Source organism: Mustela putorius, unplaced genomic scaffold (genome assembly GCF_011764305.1).
Source record: "Mustela putorius furo isolate JIRA1106 unplaced genomic scaffold, ASM1176430v1.1 tig00000421_pilon_pilon_pilon, whole genome shotgun sequence".
NCBI lineage: Eukaryota > Metazoa > Chordata > Mammalia > Carnivora > Mustelidae > Mustela > Mustela putorius.
The window spans coordinates 3287952-3309748 of record NW_025421375.1 but is presented as its reverse complement, the minus strand read 5'-3'; the positions used below and the strand labels follow the sequence as shown (position 1 = coordinate 3309748).

Below are 21797 nucleotides of genomic sequence, written 5' to 3'. Positions count from 1 at the left end.
TACATGCCCCCAAATAAGGGACAAGTAACGAATTATGTTACAGTAACTATAATAAAGTAACTCTGTCGAGAAGAAAAGATTCAGGATATGATGAAGGAAACTAGAACCTGTCACCCCATGATTTGACCTAAAAATCATTTTGAGCTGAAGGCAATCAAGAAGCAGTAAACACTGGAAAAGCTCCCCTTTTCCTGCCTAAAGGCAGGAAATAAATTCTCCTTTTACTGGGGAAAGACATTTGTATCAGCTTAGCGACCCTGGAAACCTTTTTATTTTTTAATTTTTATTTATTTATTTATTTTAAAAATATTTTATTTATTTATTTGACAGACAGGATCACAAGCAGGCAGAGAGGCAGGCAGAGAGAGAGAGGAGGAAGCAGGCTCCCTGCAGAGCAGAGAGCCTGATGCGGAGCTCAATCCCAGGCCCCTGAGATCATGACCTGAGCCAGAGGCAGAGGCTTAACCCACGAGCCACCCAGGCGCCCCTGGAAACCTTTTTAAAGTAACCGTTGTCCTCTTAGTTACTTCTTCATCATATACTATTCTGAGCCTCAACCTTTGTCTCGCCAATTCTTCACAAATGTGAAAGCTGCTTTATTCTTTGGGGTCTTCGTTCTCTTGTGAAGGCTCCCATGTACAGGATGAGTCAAGTAAAATATATATTCTTTTCTCCTGTTAATCTGTCTTTCTCCGTTTTATTGCCAGGTCCAGCCAGGGACTCTAAGAGGGTCAAGGAAAACTTCTTCCATCCTTACAATAGTATTCCATTTTAATAAAGTATAAAAATACATGTATAGATTTACTGGGAAAAGATCTGGGAGGATATTTATATACAGAATACAGTGTTGTCTTTGGGTGGAGAGCTGTGGGGGTGATTTTTTTTTCTTTTTTGTGTGTGAAAATAAACAAAATAAGTTTATTTTATTGCTGCTATATTTCAGAAATGTTCACCATGTAACAGCACATAGATTTTTGTTACTGGATTTTAAAAATTGATTAGACATAGAGGTGAGATGAATTAAATAATTGAAGGTCTTATGTTGTATACTTGAATTTATGGGGACTTTTCTTGTAAGACAAGGAAATAAAAACCTCATTCTGTTTTGTTTTGTTTTGCTTTTTTATTAATAGGTTTTCTCGCACAGATATGGCAACAAGCAGCCGTCCCTTTGCATCACTTGATACAAAACTGGCCTCTGGACGGCTCGGATCATCTAATGTGAGCAGGTCAGGAAGAGGGTGCAGGTGTTTTCGGGACAACAGGGGAGAGCAGTACAACCCTTTGGTGAATTGCAGTGTTGATGTTACAATAGGGCTTTGTATTTTACTGACTGGCGAAATAAGCAGGTGTAGTGTCTATTTTATAAATTAGGGAGGGAGAGGCAGAGCTGCTAAAGGACTTGTGAATGGATAGCACTGTTACCTAAAAAGAAACCAAGCTAAATTCAACATTTGGGACACACCTTCCCTTTTGAGGCTTTTGTATCTTAAAATTTTTTAAATCATCAATTTCCGTTATAAAATATTATAACCACATTGCCAAGCATTGGAGAAAATGGAAGGAAGGAGAAAAATCCACCACAAATATGACCTCTTAAACTGTATTCTCATCTTTTTCCTGGGCAAATGCTTCTGTCTGATATGGATGCAGCCATAGCGTTTTCACTGAATGTTGCAGTATGATTATTTCTCTACTTATATTCTTCTTGTATCCTTGGCTTAAACAGCATTTTAAGAAAATGTTGATTGTAGAAAATTCAGAAAATATAGAAAACTACAAAGGAGAGAGAAAAATGTATATTACCATCACTACAACTTTGTGTGTGTGTGTATGTGTATCCTTTTTTTTCTCTTCATATATAGAGTGCTTTTTTTTTTCCTAATTACTTAGCATCATGTTCTATATACTATTTAGTAACCTGCTTTTTAAAAATTTTGTTATTATTTTTTACCCTGCCCCTCCATCCTTTTTTTTGTACCTGCTTTTTCAAAGTTAATGTATCATTACATTTTTCCTTTCCATTAATATCTTTGTAATATCACAGTTGCTAAGTAATATTCCTTTCTTGCCCATTCTCGAATTAATATAATGAGTTCTTTATTTATCAGATATTAAAGGCGACTCCATGAAAGCTGTTTTATACTATGAGAAAGGGCTTTTTATCTATCCTTACAGGCTTATTAAACTTTCAGTTATACACCAGATCTTTAGCATTTGAGATTTTGCATTTGAAATTTCAGCTACTTGTGAGTGTTCCTAACACTCATGGCTTTGGCAGTTTGCCTTAGGGCTCAGCTCTCACAGTACGACGAAAGGGGGTGATGATATGAAGACTGATGAGTGGAGATGAAGCTGGAACTAACTCCTAAGGATCTTAAAGTCATTTATTTTTCACATTGCGACTTCATTCCATACGTCTCTGCTTGTGGAAATCTGAGCTTTCTGTAGAAATATGAGTCTCTCCCTCAGGGTTAACCTCTAACTCATCTGATAGTTTCCTAAGTAACTACTGCATTAACCTTTCTAGATCTCCCTTGATTTACGGTGGGCTTACATCCCAAATGAGCCCATCATAAGTTGAAAATACATTCAATGTTTCTAACCTACTGAACATCACAGCTTAGCCTTGCCTACCTTGAATGTGCTCAGAGCACTTAATGTTAGCCTGCAGTTGGGCAAAAGCATCAGAACCCATTTCTGGTAGAAGAGTAACTGAAGTGCGATTTTGTTTTCATGCTTGAAGGAAGGAATTTGAAGAGGTTGGTGGCATTGAAATGTGATTTTAAGTTCTTTTAAATTATCATACTGTTCATTTACTTACTGAAATATTTTCCTATTAGAAGTTGTTACGCGGAGTGCCTGGGTGGCTTTGTCGGTGAAGCATCCGACTCTTGATCTCAGCTCTATTGTTGATCTCAGGGTCCTGAATTCACACCCTGTGTTGGGCTCCATACTGGGCAGGGATCCTACTTAAAAAAAAAGTTACACAAAACATTTTGGAGAAGGCTCTGATTTTATTATTTATTATTTGTTTATTTGTCTGTTTATTTTGGCTGAGGGGAAGGGTGCAGGCAGGGGGGGAGAGAGACAATCTTAAGCAGGCTCCATGCCTGACACAGGGCTCGATCTCACAAATCCGAGATCACGACCCAAGCTGAAATCGAGTTGGACACTTAACTGATTGAGCCACCCAGGTACCCTAACGGCCCTAATTTTAAAGAGCGAAATTTCTATCAAATAACAGATAATTTTTAATATAGGGTAAAATCATAATGATTATACAGATGTAGAAATAAACACGTTAAAGATTTTACTTAACTTGTTAATCAGTGAGGGAACTAGGCAGATGTTATAACAGTTTCAAAGGAGAAATTGAAACAGCACAAATTTATATGGAGTAAAAGAATATTGAAATTAATGTCCAAAGTCAGCAAAACTAGCTTTTTGTATGCTGAAGGAGAAGAGGTAATTGAACCTCTACTTGTCAGGATAGAATTTACATGTCTATGGATATGTCAGTAGACAATTATTTTCCATTGCTCTCAGTTACAATTTACAGAGTTGCAATTCAACACTAAAAAACTGAATCTCTTAAAAAATGGGTGGAGGACCTGAATAGATATTTTTCCCAAAAGACATACAGATGGCCAACAGACACATGGAAAGATGCTCAACATCACTAACTATTAAAGAAATGCAAATCAAAACTACAGTGAGATATCAATTGTATCTGTCAGAATGCCTAAAATTAAAAAAAAAAAAAAAAAGACAAGACATAACAAATGTTGCCCAGGAGGTGGAGAAAAGGGAACCCTCGTGCATTCTTGGTGGGCATGTAAACTGGCACAGCCACTGTGGAAAACAGCATGGAAGTTCCTCAAAAAAGGAAACGTTGAAATGCCATACAATCCATTTTCATTACTAGGTATTTACCAAAAGAAAAGGATTCAAAAAGATGGTGCACCCCATGGTTATTCACATTCTTTACAATAACCAAGATATGGAAGCCAGGATACAGAAGATATGGACACCCAAGTGTCCAACCATAGATAAATGGATAAAGAAGATATGGTGTATGTGTACAATGGAATATCACTCAGCTATAAAAAACAATGAGATCTTGCCATTTGCAACAGCATAGATGGACCTAGAGGATATAATGTTAAGTGAAATAAGTCAGACTGAGAAAGACAAATACATTCAACACTTAAGTGTTGAATCTAAAAAACAAAACAAATGGATAAACAAACAAAAGCAAAATCAGACCTATAAATATAGAAAACAAACTGATGGTTGTTAGAGGGATGGGGTGGGTGGGTGGATGGGCAAAATGGGTGAAGGAGAGTGGGACATACAGGCTTCCACTTAGGGAATAAATAAGTTGTGGGAATAAAAGGCACAGCATAGGGAAACAGTCCATGATATTAGACTAACATTGTACCGTGACAGATGGTAGCTACCTTTGTGGTGAGAACAGCAAGATAAGATGAGTCACTGTGTCATACACCTGAAACTAAGGAAGCATTGTGTGTCCACTCTACTCTAATTAAAAAAGAAAATACAGTTTACAGAGTTGCGAGGTAGTTCCTTAGAATCAAAAAGCAATCCGAAGGGGTCTCTTCTACAGTCTAGACAATAATGCATAGTTTTCTGCTGAAGCATAATTTTCCCCCCTACATGATCAAACTAAACCCCAATAACTTTCCCCTCTCCTGTGAGTAAAGGTAGTTCCCCTGCTGTGGTCTTGGTGCCTGCTATGAGCCTTGTTTGTCAATTTCTTCCACCCTCATAACAGCTTCATGAAGTAGGTGGTGGTGGTGTTCCCATTTTTACAGATGAGCCAGTCAGGTTTCAGAACATTAAAGGCGTAGCTACTCAGTAGTAGAGTTAGAATTCCAGCCTTCCGTCTCCAAAGTGTCCACACACACACGGGACAATGTGCTTATAGTAAAAGCTGTAGACATTCTGTGTATTTTTCCTTGGTCTTTAGGTCAACATCAAACAAGGTGGATCTCAAGTGTGGCCTAGAAGAATGTGAAGTGGCATTGAACTTATTTCTAAGTAACAAATTTTCAGATGCCTTAGAATTGCTTCGACCATGGTAATTAACTTTATTTCTTTCAGATAAAATATATTTTTTTCAGATGTTTCTGATGATTCTTTCATTCGTGTCATGCTTGTCAGTTATTTTATCTGCATTTCCACCTGCACATTTCTAAGCTAATTTGGTGGAGACCCCCTACCGTTGGTCAGATTTAATATCCAGTTAAGAAATCTGTCTTTTCGGGCACCTGGGTGGCTCAGTGGGTTAAGCCGCTGCCTTCGGCTCAGGTCATGATCTCAGGGTCCTGAGATCGAGTCCCGCATCGGGCTCTCTGCTTAGCAGGGAGCCTGCTTCTTCCTCTCTCTCTGCCTGCCTCTCTGCCTACTTGTGATCTCTCTCTGTCAAATAAATAAATAAAATCTTTAAAAAAAAAAAAAGAAATCTGTCTTTTCAAATTTAATCAGTAGAACGTTTCTGACTCTCATATTTTTATTTCTTTATGTGTTGAAATACTGTCACTGCATATAGTTTCATAGAGCTTCATTTTACTTTCCTCAGTGAAATATTTTTATGGATATTTAAGCTTATATATTAAAAAAAAGTTTCCTTTGAAATAGGATGGGAAGAACTAGAATATGCTAATCTCAATGTTCAAGAAGAAATTTAAGATAATAAAAAAATGTTCTTGGGACTCCCTATTTATGTGATAAATAAGTTAAGCGATTTAATTTCAGTTAATAATACCTGTTCGTTTTTCAAATGTGGCAGCAACACCCATGCTCAGCTCTGATACTAGGTGTTACCTTGACCACAGCCCATGTGGACATATGTGACTATGTCTGCAGTGTGCCTGGAGCTTGACAGAAATAGTCTTACATTGTGCCTTCAGACATAGTCACTTGCTTGGATGAAGCTTAGATCTTATATCACAATTTTTATTCATTTTTCTTTTTTATTTTATTCTTTTTTAAAGATTCTATTTATCTGAGAGAGAGAAAGAGAGAGAGAGAGCATGGGCGGGAGTTGGTGGGGAGAGGCAGAAGGAGAGGGAGAAGCAGTCTTTCCACTGAGCAGGGAGCCAAATGTGGGGCTCCATCCCATGACCCTGAGATCATGACCTGATTTGAAGGCAGACGCTTAACTGACTGAGTCTCCCAGGCACCCTAACAATTTTTTAGAGGGTTACTTGAGCATAATAATGGGAATCTCATTTCTTTGGTCAGTAGGGTAATGTGACTCTGATCACAGACTTTGAATCTTATTAAACTTGTGGTGGTGAGCACTGCATAATGATAGAATTATCTAATCTCTGTGTCATACACCTGAAACAAGTATACCGTCCTATGTCAACTACACTTCTTTTCTTTTCTTTTTTTTTTTAAGAGTATTTATTTATTTATTTGACAGACAGATCACAAGTAGGCAGAGAGGCAGGCAGAGAGAGAGAGGAGGAAGCAGGCTGGGAGCCAGATGTGGGGCTCGGTCCTAGGACCGATCCCAGGGGATCATGACCTGAGCCCAAGGCAGAGGCTTTAACCCACTGAGTGCCCAGGTGCCCCTCAACTACACATTTCAATTAAAAAAATTATATTATCTCCTCAGACGTTGCTGTGGTAATTCTATTACAATGTAGAAGAGCTGTGAGTATTTCAGACCTTAGGAACAGATGATAAAATAGATGGTATTGCCCATAGCTAAAGGGCATTGTCCAGTGTTGTCTTCAACACATGTCTGTCCTGCTTGCCTTCTGCCTTGTTTCCCTCTGTCCTTCCCAGTCCTCAGACTTCTGTCTTCTCTCTACTTCCCTGTTTTCCTCTCACAGCCTGCCTACCTTTTTCTTTTTATCTCTCCTCTCTGAGCTTACCTGCCTGTCTCCTTTGTTTTTTATTCACACAAGATTTCTTTTTTCTATTTCAGACACCCAGCTGGTCATTACACAGAATGAAAAGAAGTGCTTATTTGGTCAAGTTTTATATTCTCTGATCTTTATGCAAATTTGATTGTTAAACATATGTTTTTCCCACGTGAATTCCTGTTTTCCTCTTGGAACTTTGGGTTTAAAATTTGAGGTTTAAGGGCACCTGGGTGGCTCAGTTGGTTAAGCAACTGCCTTCGGCTCAGGTCATGATCCTGGAGTCCCAGGATTGAGTCCCACATCAGGCTCCCTGCTCCACGTGGAGTCGGTCTCTTCCTCTGACCTTCCCTTCTTGTGCTCTCTCTCTCATTCCCTCCTTCTCAAATAAATAAGTAAAATCTTAGGGGCACCTGGGTGGCTCAGTGGGTTAAAGCCTCTGCCTTCGGCTCAGGTCGTGATCCCAGGGTCGTGGGATCCAGCCCCGCGTCAGGCTCTCTGCTCAGGAGGGAGCCTGCTTCCCCCTCTCTCTCTGCCTGCCTCTCTGCCTGCTTGTGATCTTTGTCAAACAAATAAATAAAATTAAAAAAATAATAAGTAAAATCTTAAAAAAAATAAAATGATTAAAAAAATTATAAAATGTGAGGTTTAAAACCACAATACATGATTAATTTTGCATTGCTCCTAACTCCTTGCGATTTTTCCCAAACAGCCAGTGACCTCACTAGTCAGGACAGACTGCAAATTACCAAAGGATGTTTAGGCTATTTCCATGGGGAAAAAGAATAATGTGTCTTGCATTTGTTTTTCGTAGCTGTGGGCTATTGTGCATTATATTTGAATTAAAAACAGAATCGTGCATTACCATTTTAAATCTTACAACAAATTGACCTAATGAGAAGTTTTGAGAAAGAGATGGTAAGGTTTTCACAGCCTGAAAGTCTGGGATGTGTGGTCCATTAACACTGATCAATGCCCTTAAGAGTCCAAGCAACTCTCACAGATAATTTAGTAATTGGAATTGTCAAGAACTTTAATCATGAATTGTAGATAATGGGATTAGATTAGATATGAGGTCTGGAACGTACTTTTGCATGGGTCCATTGGGGTTGACCTAACATATTGCAAAAATCTTCCTTTCCTTTGGCCTCTGGATTCTGTATCAGAATCTCCCTGCCACAAAATGCATTTCTAGTGGCCTTTATTTTAGTACTTATATCAGAGCTGAAGATAGTAAGTATATTGCCTGGTGTTCAACTGGGAAAAATTGGTTTGCTTTGAAATGTTTTCAAGGAAAAGAGTCCGCAGGCTGCCCCCTTGTGCTGAAACAGAGAAAAACAATTGTCGGCTTCTGCTTCAACCTGGAGCATTCTGTGCAGCCTCTGGAGGCTCCATTTGGAAAGTCCTTGATAGTTGAGTTTTTTACGACATGCCTTTCTCAGTCTGTATTATTTCAGTGATTATGATGTAGGAGTAAAAGTTATCACTATCAAAGTCACTATATGCATTTATTAGGATTTCTTCTGATTAGTATCAGACAAGACCTGCATGCTTTTAAGTCTAACTGGAATGTATTAATTCCCTATGTTTTGCCCCCAGGGCTAAGGAGAGTATGTACCATGCTTTGGGCTACAGTACTATTGTGGTGTTGCAGGCGGTCATGACCTTTGAGCAACAGGACATCCAGAACGGCATCTCTGCCATGAAGGACGCATTACAAACCTGCCAAAAGTACGAGCTGAGTAAATAACTACTAGAGATAGAACTACAAAACTTTATGTCTGTGTGACAAAGCGAGTGTGGTTTGCTGATGGAGACCTCTATTTGAAGTTCGCCCCAATTGTAGTAAGGGACTTGTACTCCAAAGCTGCCTGGCCTCATGTAGTTCCATGTAAGAGAGTTACCATTTCCTATTAAGAATTATAGTAGATTCTTGTTTGGCCAACCACTTGACATCTATACCTCCGCCTCTCCCCCCTTCCTTCTTTCTTTCTGTTCTTTTCTTTCCTTCTTTCCTTCCTTCCTTCAGTAGCTTGAACCACAGAGAAAAACTGAGGGAGACATGTGTGGGGTCAGCAGCATGCATCTCTCAAGGGGTCTCTCTGGAGTGGATGAGTTCAGCTACTGCCTGCCAAGCTAGTGTGTCCCAGATCAGTGGTTGCCCAGGGTTGGAGTGTACAGATGAGTATGTGGAGCACGGGAGATGCTGCCTATTCAAAAGGGAGAGCTTTATTTGTCTAAAAGGACATATTTGGACACTTCCAGTTGGTGAAAATGAGATGGATTTTCAGTTTTATTTTAATCTTTGCTCTGTGTGTATAGCAAGACCCCAGCAGCAACTGTTAACTAGCATTGGTGAAATTTAACATGAAACTATGTCCTTGTGTCATTATGTTGCCGCGCTACAAATGAAGAGAGTTTCCAAATACTGCCCTCTAAGTGATTCTTAACCTGCAGGTGCCTCTTCCCCCAGAAATATTGATTTCAGCCAACAGATCAGGGAAGGTGCTTGGCAGGGTTAGCATTCATTGTTCTGTGTGGGTTTGTCCACTCACGTGTCCAGTAAGCCTGGGCGGAGTGCCCACAGGATGCCTGCCCAGTGCTGGGTGCTGGGTGTGCAGTGTGGAAAAGTGCGGTCCCTGTACTATAGACTTGAGGATGTTCTCCTTGCTAACTCTTTGGTGTGACTGTGACAAAAATGAATGTCAAAGGAAAATGAGCCTGGCCTGATCTATTGTCATTTTTTCGTTCTCTTTCCCATCTCCCCTTCTGCTTATTCTCCACAGATACAGGAAAAAATGTACAGTTGTAGAATCTTTCTCAAGTCTTCTTTCTAGAGGATCACTGGAGCAGCTGACTGAAGGTAAGACCCGTTTAAAGATTAAGTTTTTCCTGTCTTTGAAAAGTTAAAACATGATCATACTTATAAAATTCAGTATGCGAGTGTAGAATATAAAGGACATGGAATATCTTTTTCCTTTTCCCATCATACTCACCCACTGGTAATGGGTTAATGGATTAGGATTCCCCACATAACAGAGTGGGGTTCAAAGCTGATCTGCCTTTCTGCAAGCCACAGTTCTTTCCACTGTACCCCACACTTTCTCTGGTAGGCTTGTAGAAAAGGGAACAAAATGTTCATGTATGGATGAGGGAAATGTTGAATCATTCCTATGTGAGACATCCTGAAAGTAGATGGTGCTGTGTTACTATCTTTTTATAATTTTTTTTACATGGCACTTTAGAAAACCTGGACTTATTTACTTATTAAAAAAAGAAAACAAACAATGAGATACTACTATATACCTATTAGAACTTCCATAATCTGAAACACAAACTCCAAATGTTGCAGAGATGTAGAGTGAAAGGAACCCTTATCCATGGCTTGTGGGAATGCAAAATGGTACAGCTACGTAGGGAGACAGTTTGGCAATTTCTTACAAAACTATACAATCCAGCAATCAGTCTCCTTAATATTTACCCAAAGGAGCAGAAAACTTATATCTGCATGTGGATGCTTACAGCAGCTTTATTTATAATCGCCAAAACATGTAAGCAATCAAGATGTCCTTCAGTAGGTGAGTGGATAAATGAACTGTGGTCCATCCAGACAAATGGAGTATTATTCAGCACTGAAAAGAAATGAACCATCAAGCCATGAAACGACCCAGAGTGACCTTAAGTGCATATTACTAAGTGAAAGACACCAATCTGAAAAGGCATCAGGCTATATGATTCCAAGTGTATGACATTCTGGAAAGGGTTGAACTGTGACAAGATCAGTGGTTGCCCAGGGTTGGGGTGTACAGATGAGTATGTGGAACACGGGGGATTTTTAGGATAATGAAAAAACTTTGTAAGATATCATAATGATGGATACATGTCTTTATACATTTGTCCAAACCATAGAATGTACGTCACCAAGAAGGAGCTGTAATGTGAATTGTAGATGTTGGGTGATCATGATGTGTCCACGGAAGTTCATCAATTCATCAGGGGAGGTTAAGCACACATGGGGCAAGGGATACATGGGGAATTTCTGTACCTTCCTCTCAATTTTGCTGCAGACCTAAAACTGCTTTAAAAAATAGGCTTAATTAGAAAATAGTAAATGTAAATTAGCTTGTGACTATAGCATAGTCTGAGAAACAGGTTTATTTAGACTTTTACACCCAAAGGCATGTTCAGCTAACATTTTAGCACAGGGTGAAGCTATTTCCTTCCATAGACTAAGGAAATATAATTAAGAAATGTTCTGGTAAGGTACCTATTCATAAATGCCAAATGGTTAATTTTGAGGACGGGGGAACTGCCCAATATAAATCAAGCAGAGTGAAGGAATGTGACTTTTATAAATTAAGTTGCATTTTATTCCTAATGAGTTTGGCTGTCACTACAACCCGAACAGACTTTGTGTTCAAGGGAGCATGTCACAACATTGTAGCTTTAGTATGTGATTTGTTTTTCCTCTTGGTAATTTTCATTTACATCCTTGAGTGGCTGGTTGTCTGCAGAAATCAGTATATTTAATTAAACTTTTCGTGGGTTTAACATGAACATACCCTTTCTTCTCTCAGGGCTGGCATACTGCCCTGAATAGTTTTCAAATTTCCTTTAAAAACAGATATGTAAATGCAGTACTTAGGATGTGAAAGGGATTTAACAGGAAGGACACTTACATATGGTTGACAGAGTTCAAATTTCCTTGCCTTTTATCTCTGCCTTCGTGGCCCATGCTTTGGCTGCTCTGAGGTTTGTCCATTATTTTTTTTTTTTTTAAAGATTTTATTTATTTATTTGACAAAGATCACAAGTAGGCAGAGGGGCAGGCGGTAGGGGGCGGGAAGCAGGGAGCCCGATGTGGGGCTCGATCCCAGGACCCTGGAATCATGAAGGCAGAGGCTTTAACCCACTGAGCCACCCAGGTGCCCCAGTTTGTCCATTTTTAACTTCACCCTGAGGCAGCCAGTCCTTCTGCTCAGACCTCTGCACGGACTCATTGTTACCTGTTGTTACCGGTCTCTGACATGGTTGAGCCTCGACTTACCTTTCCAGACTTATTTTACACTCCTCACTTTACATACCTGTGCTTCATCACATGAGCCCCCCGGCCTTCCCCCCCAACACACAATCTGTGTCACTGAGCAGACTTTCAAAGTGAGCAATGCCAGAACTCTTTCTACTCTGTTGCAAATGAACCTAAGAAGAGGAAATTCAGGTGGCTCTGTAAAAATCAAAGGCTCCTCTTTTCATTCCCCCGAACACTGAGAAAATTGGGGGATGGGGGCACATGTAGAGGTGAGGCATTCTAAAGGACCGAGCCCCTGGCTGGTGATGGCCACCAGAACGTGCACAGGCCCTACATCTGTGAGGTTGGCCCCAGCGGTAGGCGGGCCATTGAAGGATCTCTGCTGCCTGGTTGCTTCTTGGTCAGTCCGACCTTTGGCCTGTGAGCATGGTAGAGATTGCACCCAGTTTGCGAGAACCAGCCTGTCATGTGTCAGGTGGCAGGGACAGGGCATGGGGTCTGTGTGTACGTGAAAGAAACACAGTGCTAGTCCTTCTCCACTTTGACCCAACAGCATCGCACAAACACGGAAGTACCCTACTTTTCAGCTATTTACATCACATAAAAATGTCCTGCTTTCTGAGCTTTTATGAAAAAGCCCAACGTGGACCAAGGGCAGTAGTCTCTGAGAAAGTAGTTAACAAAAACCGAGGGCTTACTCTCCATAGTGAGCTCTGCCCAGCTCCTCGTTTGATTCTTCAGCTGTGAAGTGAAGACGTTGCCAGCTAGACTATGAACGAGGTGTCCGGCTGCAGAGACGTGGATGCCCGTGACGCGGCAGAACCTTTCCCCCAATCCGGGCTGTTAAATCCCCCAAGCTCCTTTACTTAAATAAAATGCCAGTTTGCATCCCATGGATAAAACAGGAATCTGCTGATTTTGTTTATGTAAAAATGCAAAGATTTCCCTCCCACCCCAGTCTCTGCAAGTGTAAGGTATTGTTTGGGAAGCCCGGCCATGTGTTTGGGGCATTCCATATGTCCCTGGGATATACATAGCTTTACAGAGTCCCTTTTGTGAGTGCCTCGTTCCTGCACTAGATAGCTCAGCGATCAAAATAGCCTGGAATTGTGCTAGTGTGAGCTCTTTTTAGATCATGTCTTCGGTGTGTGAGGAGTCATGATTGGGGATGCCGGGCCATACTTGTTCACAGAGCTCCAGAGCACTGCCTCTTTCTCCTTAAGTCAATGATGTGTCTAGTCATTGCCAGGATGATCATACCTGCATATTTTGAAGCTAGAATTCATAGATTTAAGATAGTTTTTTTCAATCTCTCTAACTGGGTTAAACTTCTGTGTTACTATTAAGTTACAGAGTGATTTTTTTTTAAGTGCTTTTAAATTTTGGTTTCTTCTTGTGAGCTTGAGTTTGGGTCTCTGGCGCCAAGCCCCTGACTTTTTGCGGTTATATTTGAGTGGGACCAAAGATGACTTCCTTAAATCCTTTTACACATTCTAGGAAAATCTTGCCGAGGGACTGAGAACCGAGGTCATCGTTCTGCTTTTATGGAAGTACCAAAGCAACCTAGATTTCTCTCTTGGGTTCATGGAGCTGCGAGTCTTTCCTGAACATCTCAGAGCAATTACTATGGACATAGGATTTTCCTTAATATCATTTTATTTGTTTTTAATAGAGGAAATGCATGCCGAAATCTGTTATGCCGAGTGTCTCCTACAGAAAGCAGCACTCACGTTTGTGCAGGTAATAAATGTTTGGCTTCGAATCAGTAACGCCGGGGAAGCCTGCCAGTACTACATAGGAAAAATGGGGCTCATTCGATGTCCGTGCTTCAGTTCTTTTGACTTCGACTTGTAATGGAAGATACTTGTTGTTCTGATAAACTTGGACTGAAAAATGACCCCAGGGAGCTTTGTTCCTACTCAAATGCACTTGGAGTCTGTTTCGAATTTCAGTCTGTTGGGAACCACTGCCTTGTAAAGGGACTGTTTTGCAGCTACTGCACGGAATTTCTGGATGCTTCTCTGTATGAGAGGTGTGAGATTATCCCTCTGTGCATTTGCTAATGGTAGAGGGCTACAGGCCCTGAGCAAAAGAGGCGTCTTCATCCTTGCCCCTTCCCTTCTTTCACCAGATGCTTCAGCAAAGCTCAGGTATGCATGCTTGGAGCACCAGGCTTTTCATCCATACTTCCAATTTTATTTTCTCCCCTCCTTCTACTCTCATGCCCCTTTTTTGCTTTTATTTCTTCCTTTGGAAGAGCAGTTTTAAAAAGTCACTAAATCAAACCATGAATACCTTTCTTTAAGGGACATTTTAATTTGACTTCTAGGAACTGTTACAACCAGTGCCTTGTCTAACATTGAATCTTCCAGCGCCTCTAAGAAACATGGATTTTAACATTAAGGCCCCATGGGTGGCGGTGATGGTTACACTGGGGGTAGAGGTGGGGTCAAGATTGTAAGGGGGCAGAAATGCAATTGTAAAATTGAAGCTCTTCCTCAATCACAATGTTTTACATTGTACTGAGAGTTGCTGTTCTTTTTTCTTTTTTTTTTTTTTCTCCTAGAAATGGACTTCTTAGGTTGGATTCTGGTTTGGTAAAATTGAACCAATCTGGTCTATGACCCTGTTTCCTTAAACCCTATGTATTATGAAGTCTGGTTGAAAACCACATTCTTAATGCCTCGGTAAACATAATGCTAGTCACAGAGGCCCCCCAGTTTTTCTGATGTTTTTTCCAAATGGGGCTATAACAATCAAATCTGGGATTTGAAGGCATATTTTATATTGTGGGGACTTGCAATTAAACATCTGGGAGATAGCCAAGACTCCTCCCTCTTCCTCATGCCTCTGTATCCAGTTTAATGCTCCTGTTTCTTTGACTTTGTGAACATTTAGCGGGGGCATCTCTTCCTCTTCCTTCTCGGGTGTTCTAGTGGGGGTGTTCATCAGCTCTTCTCTACACAGCGCAGCAACCTAGTGACCCTCTGGCTCTAATTTCTCTTAACGTCCTGCTCGTTGTCCGTTGTGCTGCTGAGTGCCTTCTCAGAGATGAGGCTGTCACCATGTCATTGCTGTGCTATAGCATTGAATTGCTCTCAGGGACTATGGCAGTGGTTCCGTATCAGAATATCAGCAAGGAGGCGGGGGGAGGCTTTTTCAAACTAAACTGATGTCTTTGCCCACACTCCCTCCTCCCCCCTCTTACCCATGTCCTCAGATGCTACTGACAGGTGTGTTGCGTACCTGAGTGGCATGGGTAGCGGTAGCTTTCTTCTTTCGTTCTGTCTCTGTAGAAGCTTCTGTGGCAGCGCTGACTTCTGTAAGCCCAGGTGGCCAAGCACGCCATGATCCTTAATGCTTTCTTGTTTTTCCTGCTGCTTGAGTTTTCTCTGGCTCCCAAGATCCGCATCTGCTTTGCCTTCCTTAATCTGGCCACTTCCTAGTTATTTTCTGTGCCTTAAGCCTCAATGCTTCCAGGAAGCTTCTATGGACCTCTCCATGCCACCCCCACCCCTGCTCTGCGCTCTCCTGACATCCTGTGCATATCTCCATCTGTGTGCATGATTCCAGCCCTTAGCACCTTGTATTGCTTTTGTCTGATGTTTCATTCAGATGCCTGGTATAAAATAGGCATTCAGTAAATATTCGGTGAATCATGACACGAAATATTGTTATTTGAGGCAGATTTTAATGTGACTTAGGAAGTTCTTTCCTGGCCTATCTTGGAACTTGTGTAATCATAAGATTCCTTAAAATAAGAAGATAAACATTTAAGTTGCATGTGAATTTTGCATTTATTGATTCTTAGAATAATATAAATGTTAAAGATTTAATAATTAATGAAAATTGTAAGCTAAAGCAAATTTTCCTCTTCTTTAGAAGGATGCCACAGGAAATAAATTTCAGAGTTTCTCTCCATTATCAATAGACTAGAAAAATACTCTCCTCAGAAGTGTGAAATATGGGACTGTCTCCATTAGCACTGTTAGATTAACTTCTTTTAAGCAGGTTTTGATATAATTTATTAAGCAACTCTCTTGGAATCCTAGAATGCTGAACCTGAAAATGGTACTCATTTAGGCCCTCTGCCTCCACTTTATGGTTGATGACCATAGGCAAAGAAAAGTGAAATGACTTTTTTTCCCTCCAAAGTAAAAACTGTGTATTGGTGACAATCAGTTTAGAATCCAGATCAATAATTTTGTTCTAGAAATATTATGTAAATGACATTTACAGTGTTAAATAGACTGAATGCTAAAGTACTGTGCAAAAGAAGAACCATCAGCCCATTTCCTGAAGTGTGATGGACTGGAAAGTTTGTCCTTAGAGAATATCCTTAAATCACCCATTTTGGATTCTGTTGAACCCAGAAGAAAATTCTGCATTAGGTGATGTTTATCACAGTAGATTTGGACTAACATATTTGGCCACTAAGTGGTAAGGATTACTTCCTTAATTACTTGCTTGAAGTAATGCTTAAAATGTATTCTTTTTATTGCCATCTAAGTTGGAAGGAAAATTGCAAAAGAACATTGCAAATGTAAAGCAAGAAGAATGTTTTAATTTAAAAATTATGTCCTCAAAAGATAGAGTTTTGTTCTAATCACACAAATATATAACTAACATGTAAGAATCTTTTGCTAAATGATCTGATTATTTAACTGAATTATTTTCAGGATGAAAATATGATCAACTTCATCAAAGGTGGACTCAAAATTAGGACAAGCTACCAAATATACAAGTAAGTTAAAAATTAAGATATCTTTTGTTAAAGAATTTTTCTTAACTTATTTATTTGACACAGAGAGAGATATCACAAGTAGGCAGAGAGGCAGACGGAGAGAGAGGGGGAAGCAGGCTCCCCACTGAGCAGAGCCCGATGCGGGGCTCAATCCTGGGACCCTGATATCATGACCCAAGCCGAACAGAGGCTTAACCCACTGAGCCACCCAGGTGCTCCTAAGATGTCATTTTTAAATGATTCTTGTATTCTGTCAAATTTGTACTTCAGAATTCTCATAAAGTATGACTAGTCTTTATTTGGTGTTCGTAAAAATGCACTGATTTTTTGGCTTACTGTGTGTGTATTCAGTGCTATAGGACAACGGAATTTAAGTTTAAATGCAAACTGGACAAAAATAGCTGGAAAAAAGGTACTGACAGAATTTCTAATTATATAATCTTACTTCTTCTCTTCTAATATCAATTTATATATTTAAAGTTACAGGTATGTCTTTGGTCCAGACTATAGAGCAGCACTGCTTGATAGAATTTTCTGTAGTGATTTAAGTGCTCAGTTAGGATGGACCATTCTGTATTCCATATCTTCTATATCCTTACTGATTTTAGTTGCTCTATCATTTGCTCACAGAGTGAAAAACCTCCAGCTTTGATTCAGGATCACCCATTTCTTTCTTTAGTTCTGTCAGTTTTTGCATTGTATATTTAGAGCCTCTGTTATTAGGTTTATATATGTTTTATTTTATCTTTCCAATGACTTAACCTTTTTTTTTTTTTAAGATTTTATTTATTTATTTGACAGAGAGAGTGAGATCACAAGCAGGTGGGTGGGGGGGAAGGTGGTGGAGAAGGAGGCTTCCTGCTCAGCAGGGAGCCCGTTGTGGGTCTCGATCCCAGGACCCCAGGATCATGACCTTAGCTGAAGGCAGAGGCTTTAACCCACTGAGTCACCCAGGCACCCCATGAGTTAACCTTTTTATCATTATGAAATGTCTCTACTGAACTCCTTATAATAAATATTTGTCTAGAAGTCTGTTTTGTTTGACATTAATATAGCCACTCATGCTTTTTTATAATTAGTGTTAAGTGTAGCATGACATATTCTTGTTCCTTAAACCTATCTTTGTTTTTATATGTAAATTGCAGTTCTTAAAGATGCTTATAGTTGGGTCTTGCTTTTTTATTCAGTATGACAAATGATATGTTTATACTTGTGGCTACCATTTTTCTTGTTCTCTTGCCTTGTTTGGTTTTCTCACTTCTTTTTTTGCCTTTTTTGCATTACTAAAATTTTAAATATAAATTTACCAGTGTAATCACTCTGTTGTTTTCTTAGCTGTAGCCCTCTTTAATTTTTTTTAAAGATCATTCTAGTGATTATAATATCCTTCTTAACTTATCACAGTTAGCTTAGAGTTAATATACTCCTGCCCTTAAGTTCTTATAAAATATAAGAACTTTGTGAAAATATAGTTTCACTGACCATTTGTCTTTTATACTATTCTTTGATACCACACTTACATATATTAGAAGCCCCACAATGCCGTGTCAAATTATTTTTTCATAAAGATGTATTTATTAATTTATTTGAGAGAGCGAGAGCATGTGAGGTGTGCCCAAGCATGGGGGGAGGGACAGAGGGAGAGAATCTTCAAGCAGACTCCTGCACTGAGCACCTAGCCTGACCTGGGGCTCAGTTTATGACCCATGAGATAACAACCAGAGCCGAAACTGAGAGTTGGACATTTGACCAGCTGAGCCACCCAGATGATCCAATAATAGGACTGTGGCTTTCTGTGTCAGTTCTAGGCACCCCACGTTGAGTGGATTCAAGAGTACCTTCAGCTGACTAGCCATGTAAATATAAAGCTAGTGTGAGAGATGTTCCTACCTTTCAAAGTTCAGCTCTTCTCCAGTTTTTTACTACTTTTTGTTTTCACTTTCCAGTGCCTGAAAATGCATTTTAAATGTATATTCAAATTCCAAAGCTTATAATTGTTATCTGGGGGGGGGGAGTTAATCTAATATAAGCTAGTATGTGTATCATTATTAGCAGATCCCCAGGGGCGCCTGGGTGGCTCAGTGGGTTAAGCCTCTGCCTTCGGCTCAGGTCATGATCTCAGGGTCCTGAGATTTGTCTGTCAAATAAATAAATAAAACCTTAACAAAAAAGGCGGGGTGGGGTGGTGGTGCCTGGGTGGCTCAGTGGGTTCAGCCTCTGCCTTTGGCTCAGGTCCTGGGATCGAGCCCCACATGGGGCTCTCTGCTCAGCGGGGAGCACTCTCTGCTCAGCAGGGAGCCTGTTTCCCCCTCTCTCTCTGCCTGCTGCCCTGCCTACCTGTGATCTCTCTCTCTCTCTATCAAATAAATAAAATCTTAAAAGAATAAAAAAGCAGATCCCCATTAGTGAGAGCAGAACCAAGATTTAGTATCTTAAGAGATAATTTTACCCTAAGCGATTTCATAAAATTATATTTTATTCAAAATCATGGAGGTAGGGGGAGGTAGGAGGTAGGATGTTAAAGAGGTAATTGCTTTTCTAGTTTTGGGAAATTGACTATTGTTTTTAGTTTTCTTCTTGAAATCATTTCTCTTAAAAAAATTTTTTTTCTTTTGTTTGACACAGAGAGAGCACATGCACAAGCAGAGGGTGGTGCAGGGGGAAGGCAGGTTTCCGCTGAGCAAGGAGCCTGTTGCAGGACTTGATCCCAGGATCCTGGGTTCATGACCTGAGCTGAAGGCAGACATTTAACTGACTGAGCCACCCAAGACCCCTCTTGAAATACTTTTTAGATGCTATGGATTCCTGGGTAGCTTAGTCAGTTAAGAGCCTTCAGCTCTGCAGCTCTGGTGGTGATCCCAGGGTCCTGGAATCGAGTCCTGCATTGGGCTCCCTGCTCTGTGGCAAGCCTGCTTCTCCCTCTGCCTCTGTTTCCCTCTCTCTTTCTCTCTGTCTCTCATGAATAAATAAAATCTTTGAGAAAACAAAGAAATACTTTTTAGATGATAATAAAAGGATGTTAAAGAGCTAATTGCTTTTCTAAGCATCAGAACTTAAAAACTAGATTGAATTCAAGTAGTCTTAAAATGGCACAAACGTATCAGTGTGTGCACTCATCTACTTTTGTACATACACACAGACATTTACTTGGGAATTAAAAATAGTGAAATTCCTATGTATGCATAGGTCTCTTTCAGAATAGTGGGAAAAATAGATACTTTTTGGGAAAATTGGTTCTTCATTCTGGAAAAAGAGCATAAAAATAAATTACATGTAGATTTAATATTAAAAATTTAAAAAAAAGATTTTATTTATTTATTTGAGATAAAAAGAGTGAGTGTGCATGTTCAGGAGGAGTAGAGGAGGGGAGAGTGAAAGAATCTCCAGCAGACTGTGCTGAGCAGAGCCCAACGCAGGGGTCAGTCTCACAACACTAAGATCATGACCTGAGCTGAAACCAACAGTCAGATGCTTAACTGAGCCACCCAGCTCCTCTAATATTAAAATATTTTAAAAATGGGACTATTGTAAACAGAAGGAAAATATTTTTATGGTCCTAAAACACAAAAGCCTTTACACTTTTATTTAAAAATTTTCAATTTGAAATAACTTCAGAATTTTTACAAAGAATTTTTATGTATTCTTCATTCAGAGTCACAAATGTTAATATTTTATAGAACCACAGTGATAATTATTTTTTCACAGTAATAATTATTAATACCAAGAAACTAACATTGACACAGTAGTATCAATTACTCCACTGATTTTACTCTGATTTCTCTAATTGTACCACTAATATCCTTTTTCTGGTCCAGGATTGAATCCAGGATTGGGGATGTTGCATTTAGTTGTTATCTTTCTTCAGTCTTTTTTAATCGGGAAGAGTCCCTCAGTCCTTCTTTATTTTTATGACCTTGACATTCTTGAAGTATACTGGGCAGTTATTTTGTAGAATATCTCTCAGTGGGAACTAATCTAATGTTTCTTCATGATTCCATCCAGATTTTGCATCTATGGCAAGAATACCATACAAGTGATACTGTGTTTTCAGTAGTGTATCGTATCAGTAGATACATGATGTCGATTTCAGAAGCCTTTTTGAGTGTGACATAAAATCAGGAACCAAAAAGACTGACTTGGCCAAATAAGCATTTCAGTTTTCATCGGGCGAAATACACATAATAAAAAATACAAATGGAAATGTGATAAATGATTCAGGGTAAATGCCAGTGTTAGTAGCTCATAAGTTGGTGGGAATCTAAACTGATAGAGTTTTCTGAAGGATATTTTAACAATATGTATCAAAATTAAGAATGTATATCACCTTTGATCTCAGAAGTCCCTTTTCTAGGAATTTATCCTAAAGATAGTTGTGATAGATTAACTATAGTTACAGTACTTGATGTAGGAAAAGTACTGGATGAATGTACAAGCATACTTTTAGCAACATTGTTTATAATATGGAAAATCTGGAAACAATGTAAATATTTCTTAATGGAATTTAGTTAAAGAAATTATAAAATAGAAAAATATGCACTTGTTAAAAAATAAGGTAGCTCTCATGCATTTTCATAGAAAATCATCAGTACAACCCATAGGACAGTATATACTATATGATCCCATTTGTGGTTTTTAAATTTTGCATTCTTACTAAAACGTAAAACCACCTAGAAGGTTATGTACCAGGCTGTTAGCAGTGACCATCTCTCTGTGGGATAGTCATGCAGGTCACTTACACTTTCTCCATATTATTTGAAAATCTTATAACAATCATCTATTATCAGAACATAGAACATTTATCTTTTGATTAAAAATGAAAAGAATTCTGAAAATCATTTCTACCTCCTGCCATCCTGTTGATATTTTGATTTTCACATTCTTAATGCATGATAATGAGCATATATAACTATCTTTTTATGTAATGAAATCATATTCTTCATGTCATTTTGAAATTTCCTTTCTCACTTCATGTCACAAATTTAGGTCAAATATTCATAAATATTTTTAGTTCATGGATTTTAATGGCTATGTAGCATTCTATTATGTGGGTACACCACCCATGTGTATGTATAAATATATGCACTCATGTGACTCTCTTCCTAATTAATTTCCTGTTGTTGCCAGT

General features: G+C 39.3%; 1 protein-coding gene across 3 annotated transcripts in view; it reads left to right on the top strand.

Annotated features, from left to right (window-relative positions):
* TTC39B (tetratricopeptide repeat domain 39B) overlaps positions 1-21797 on the top strand; it is a 129391-nt gene that overhangs the window by 73640 nt on the left and 33954 nt on the right. For all 3 annotated transcript variants that reach the window (XM_004765728.3, XM_004765737.3, XM_004765736.3), the window contains 6 exons: positions 1134-1229; positions 4994-5104; positions 8499-8630; positions 9686-9762; positions 13601-13668; positions 16608-16672. In XM_004765728.3, coding sequence (XP_004765785.1) covers positions 1134-1229; positions 4994-5104; positions 8499-8630; positions 9686-9762; positions 13601-13668; positions 16608-16672 — 549 coding nt within the window. The remainder of the gene's footprint in view (positions 1-1133; positions 1230-4993; positions 5105-8498; positions 8631-9685; positions 9763-13600; positions 13669-16607; positions 16673-21797) is intronic.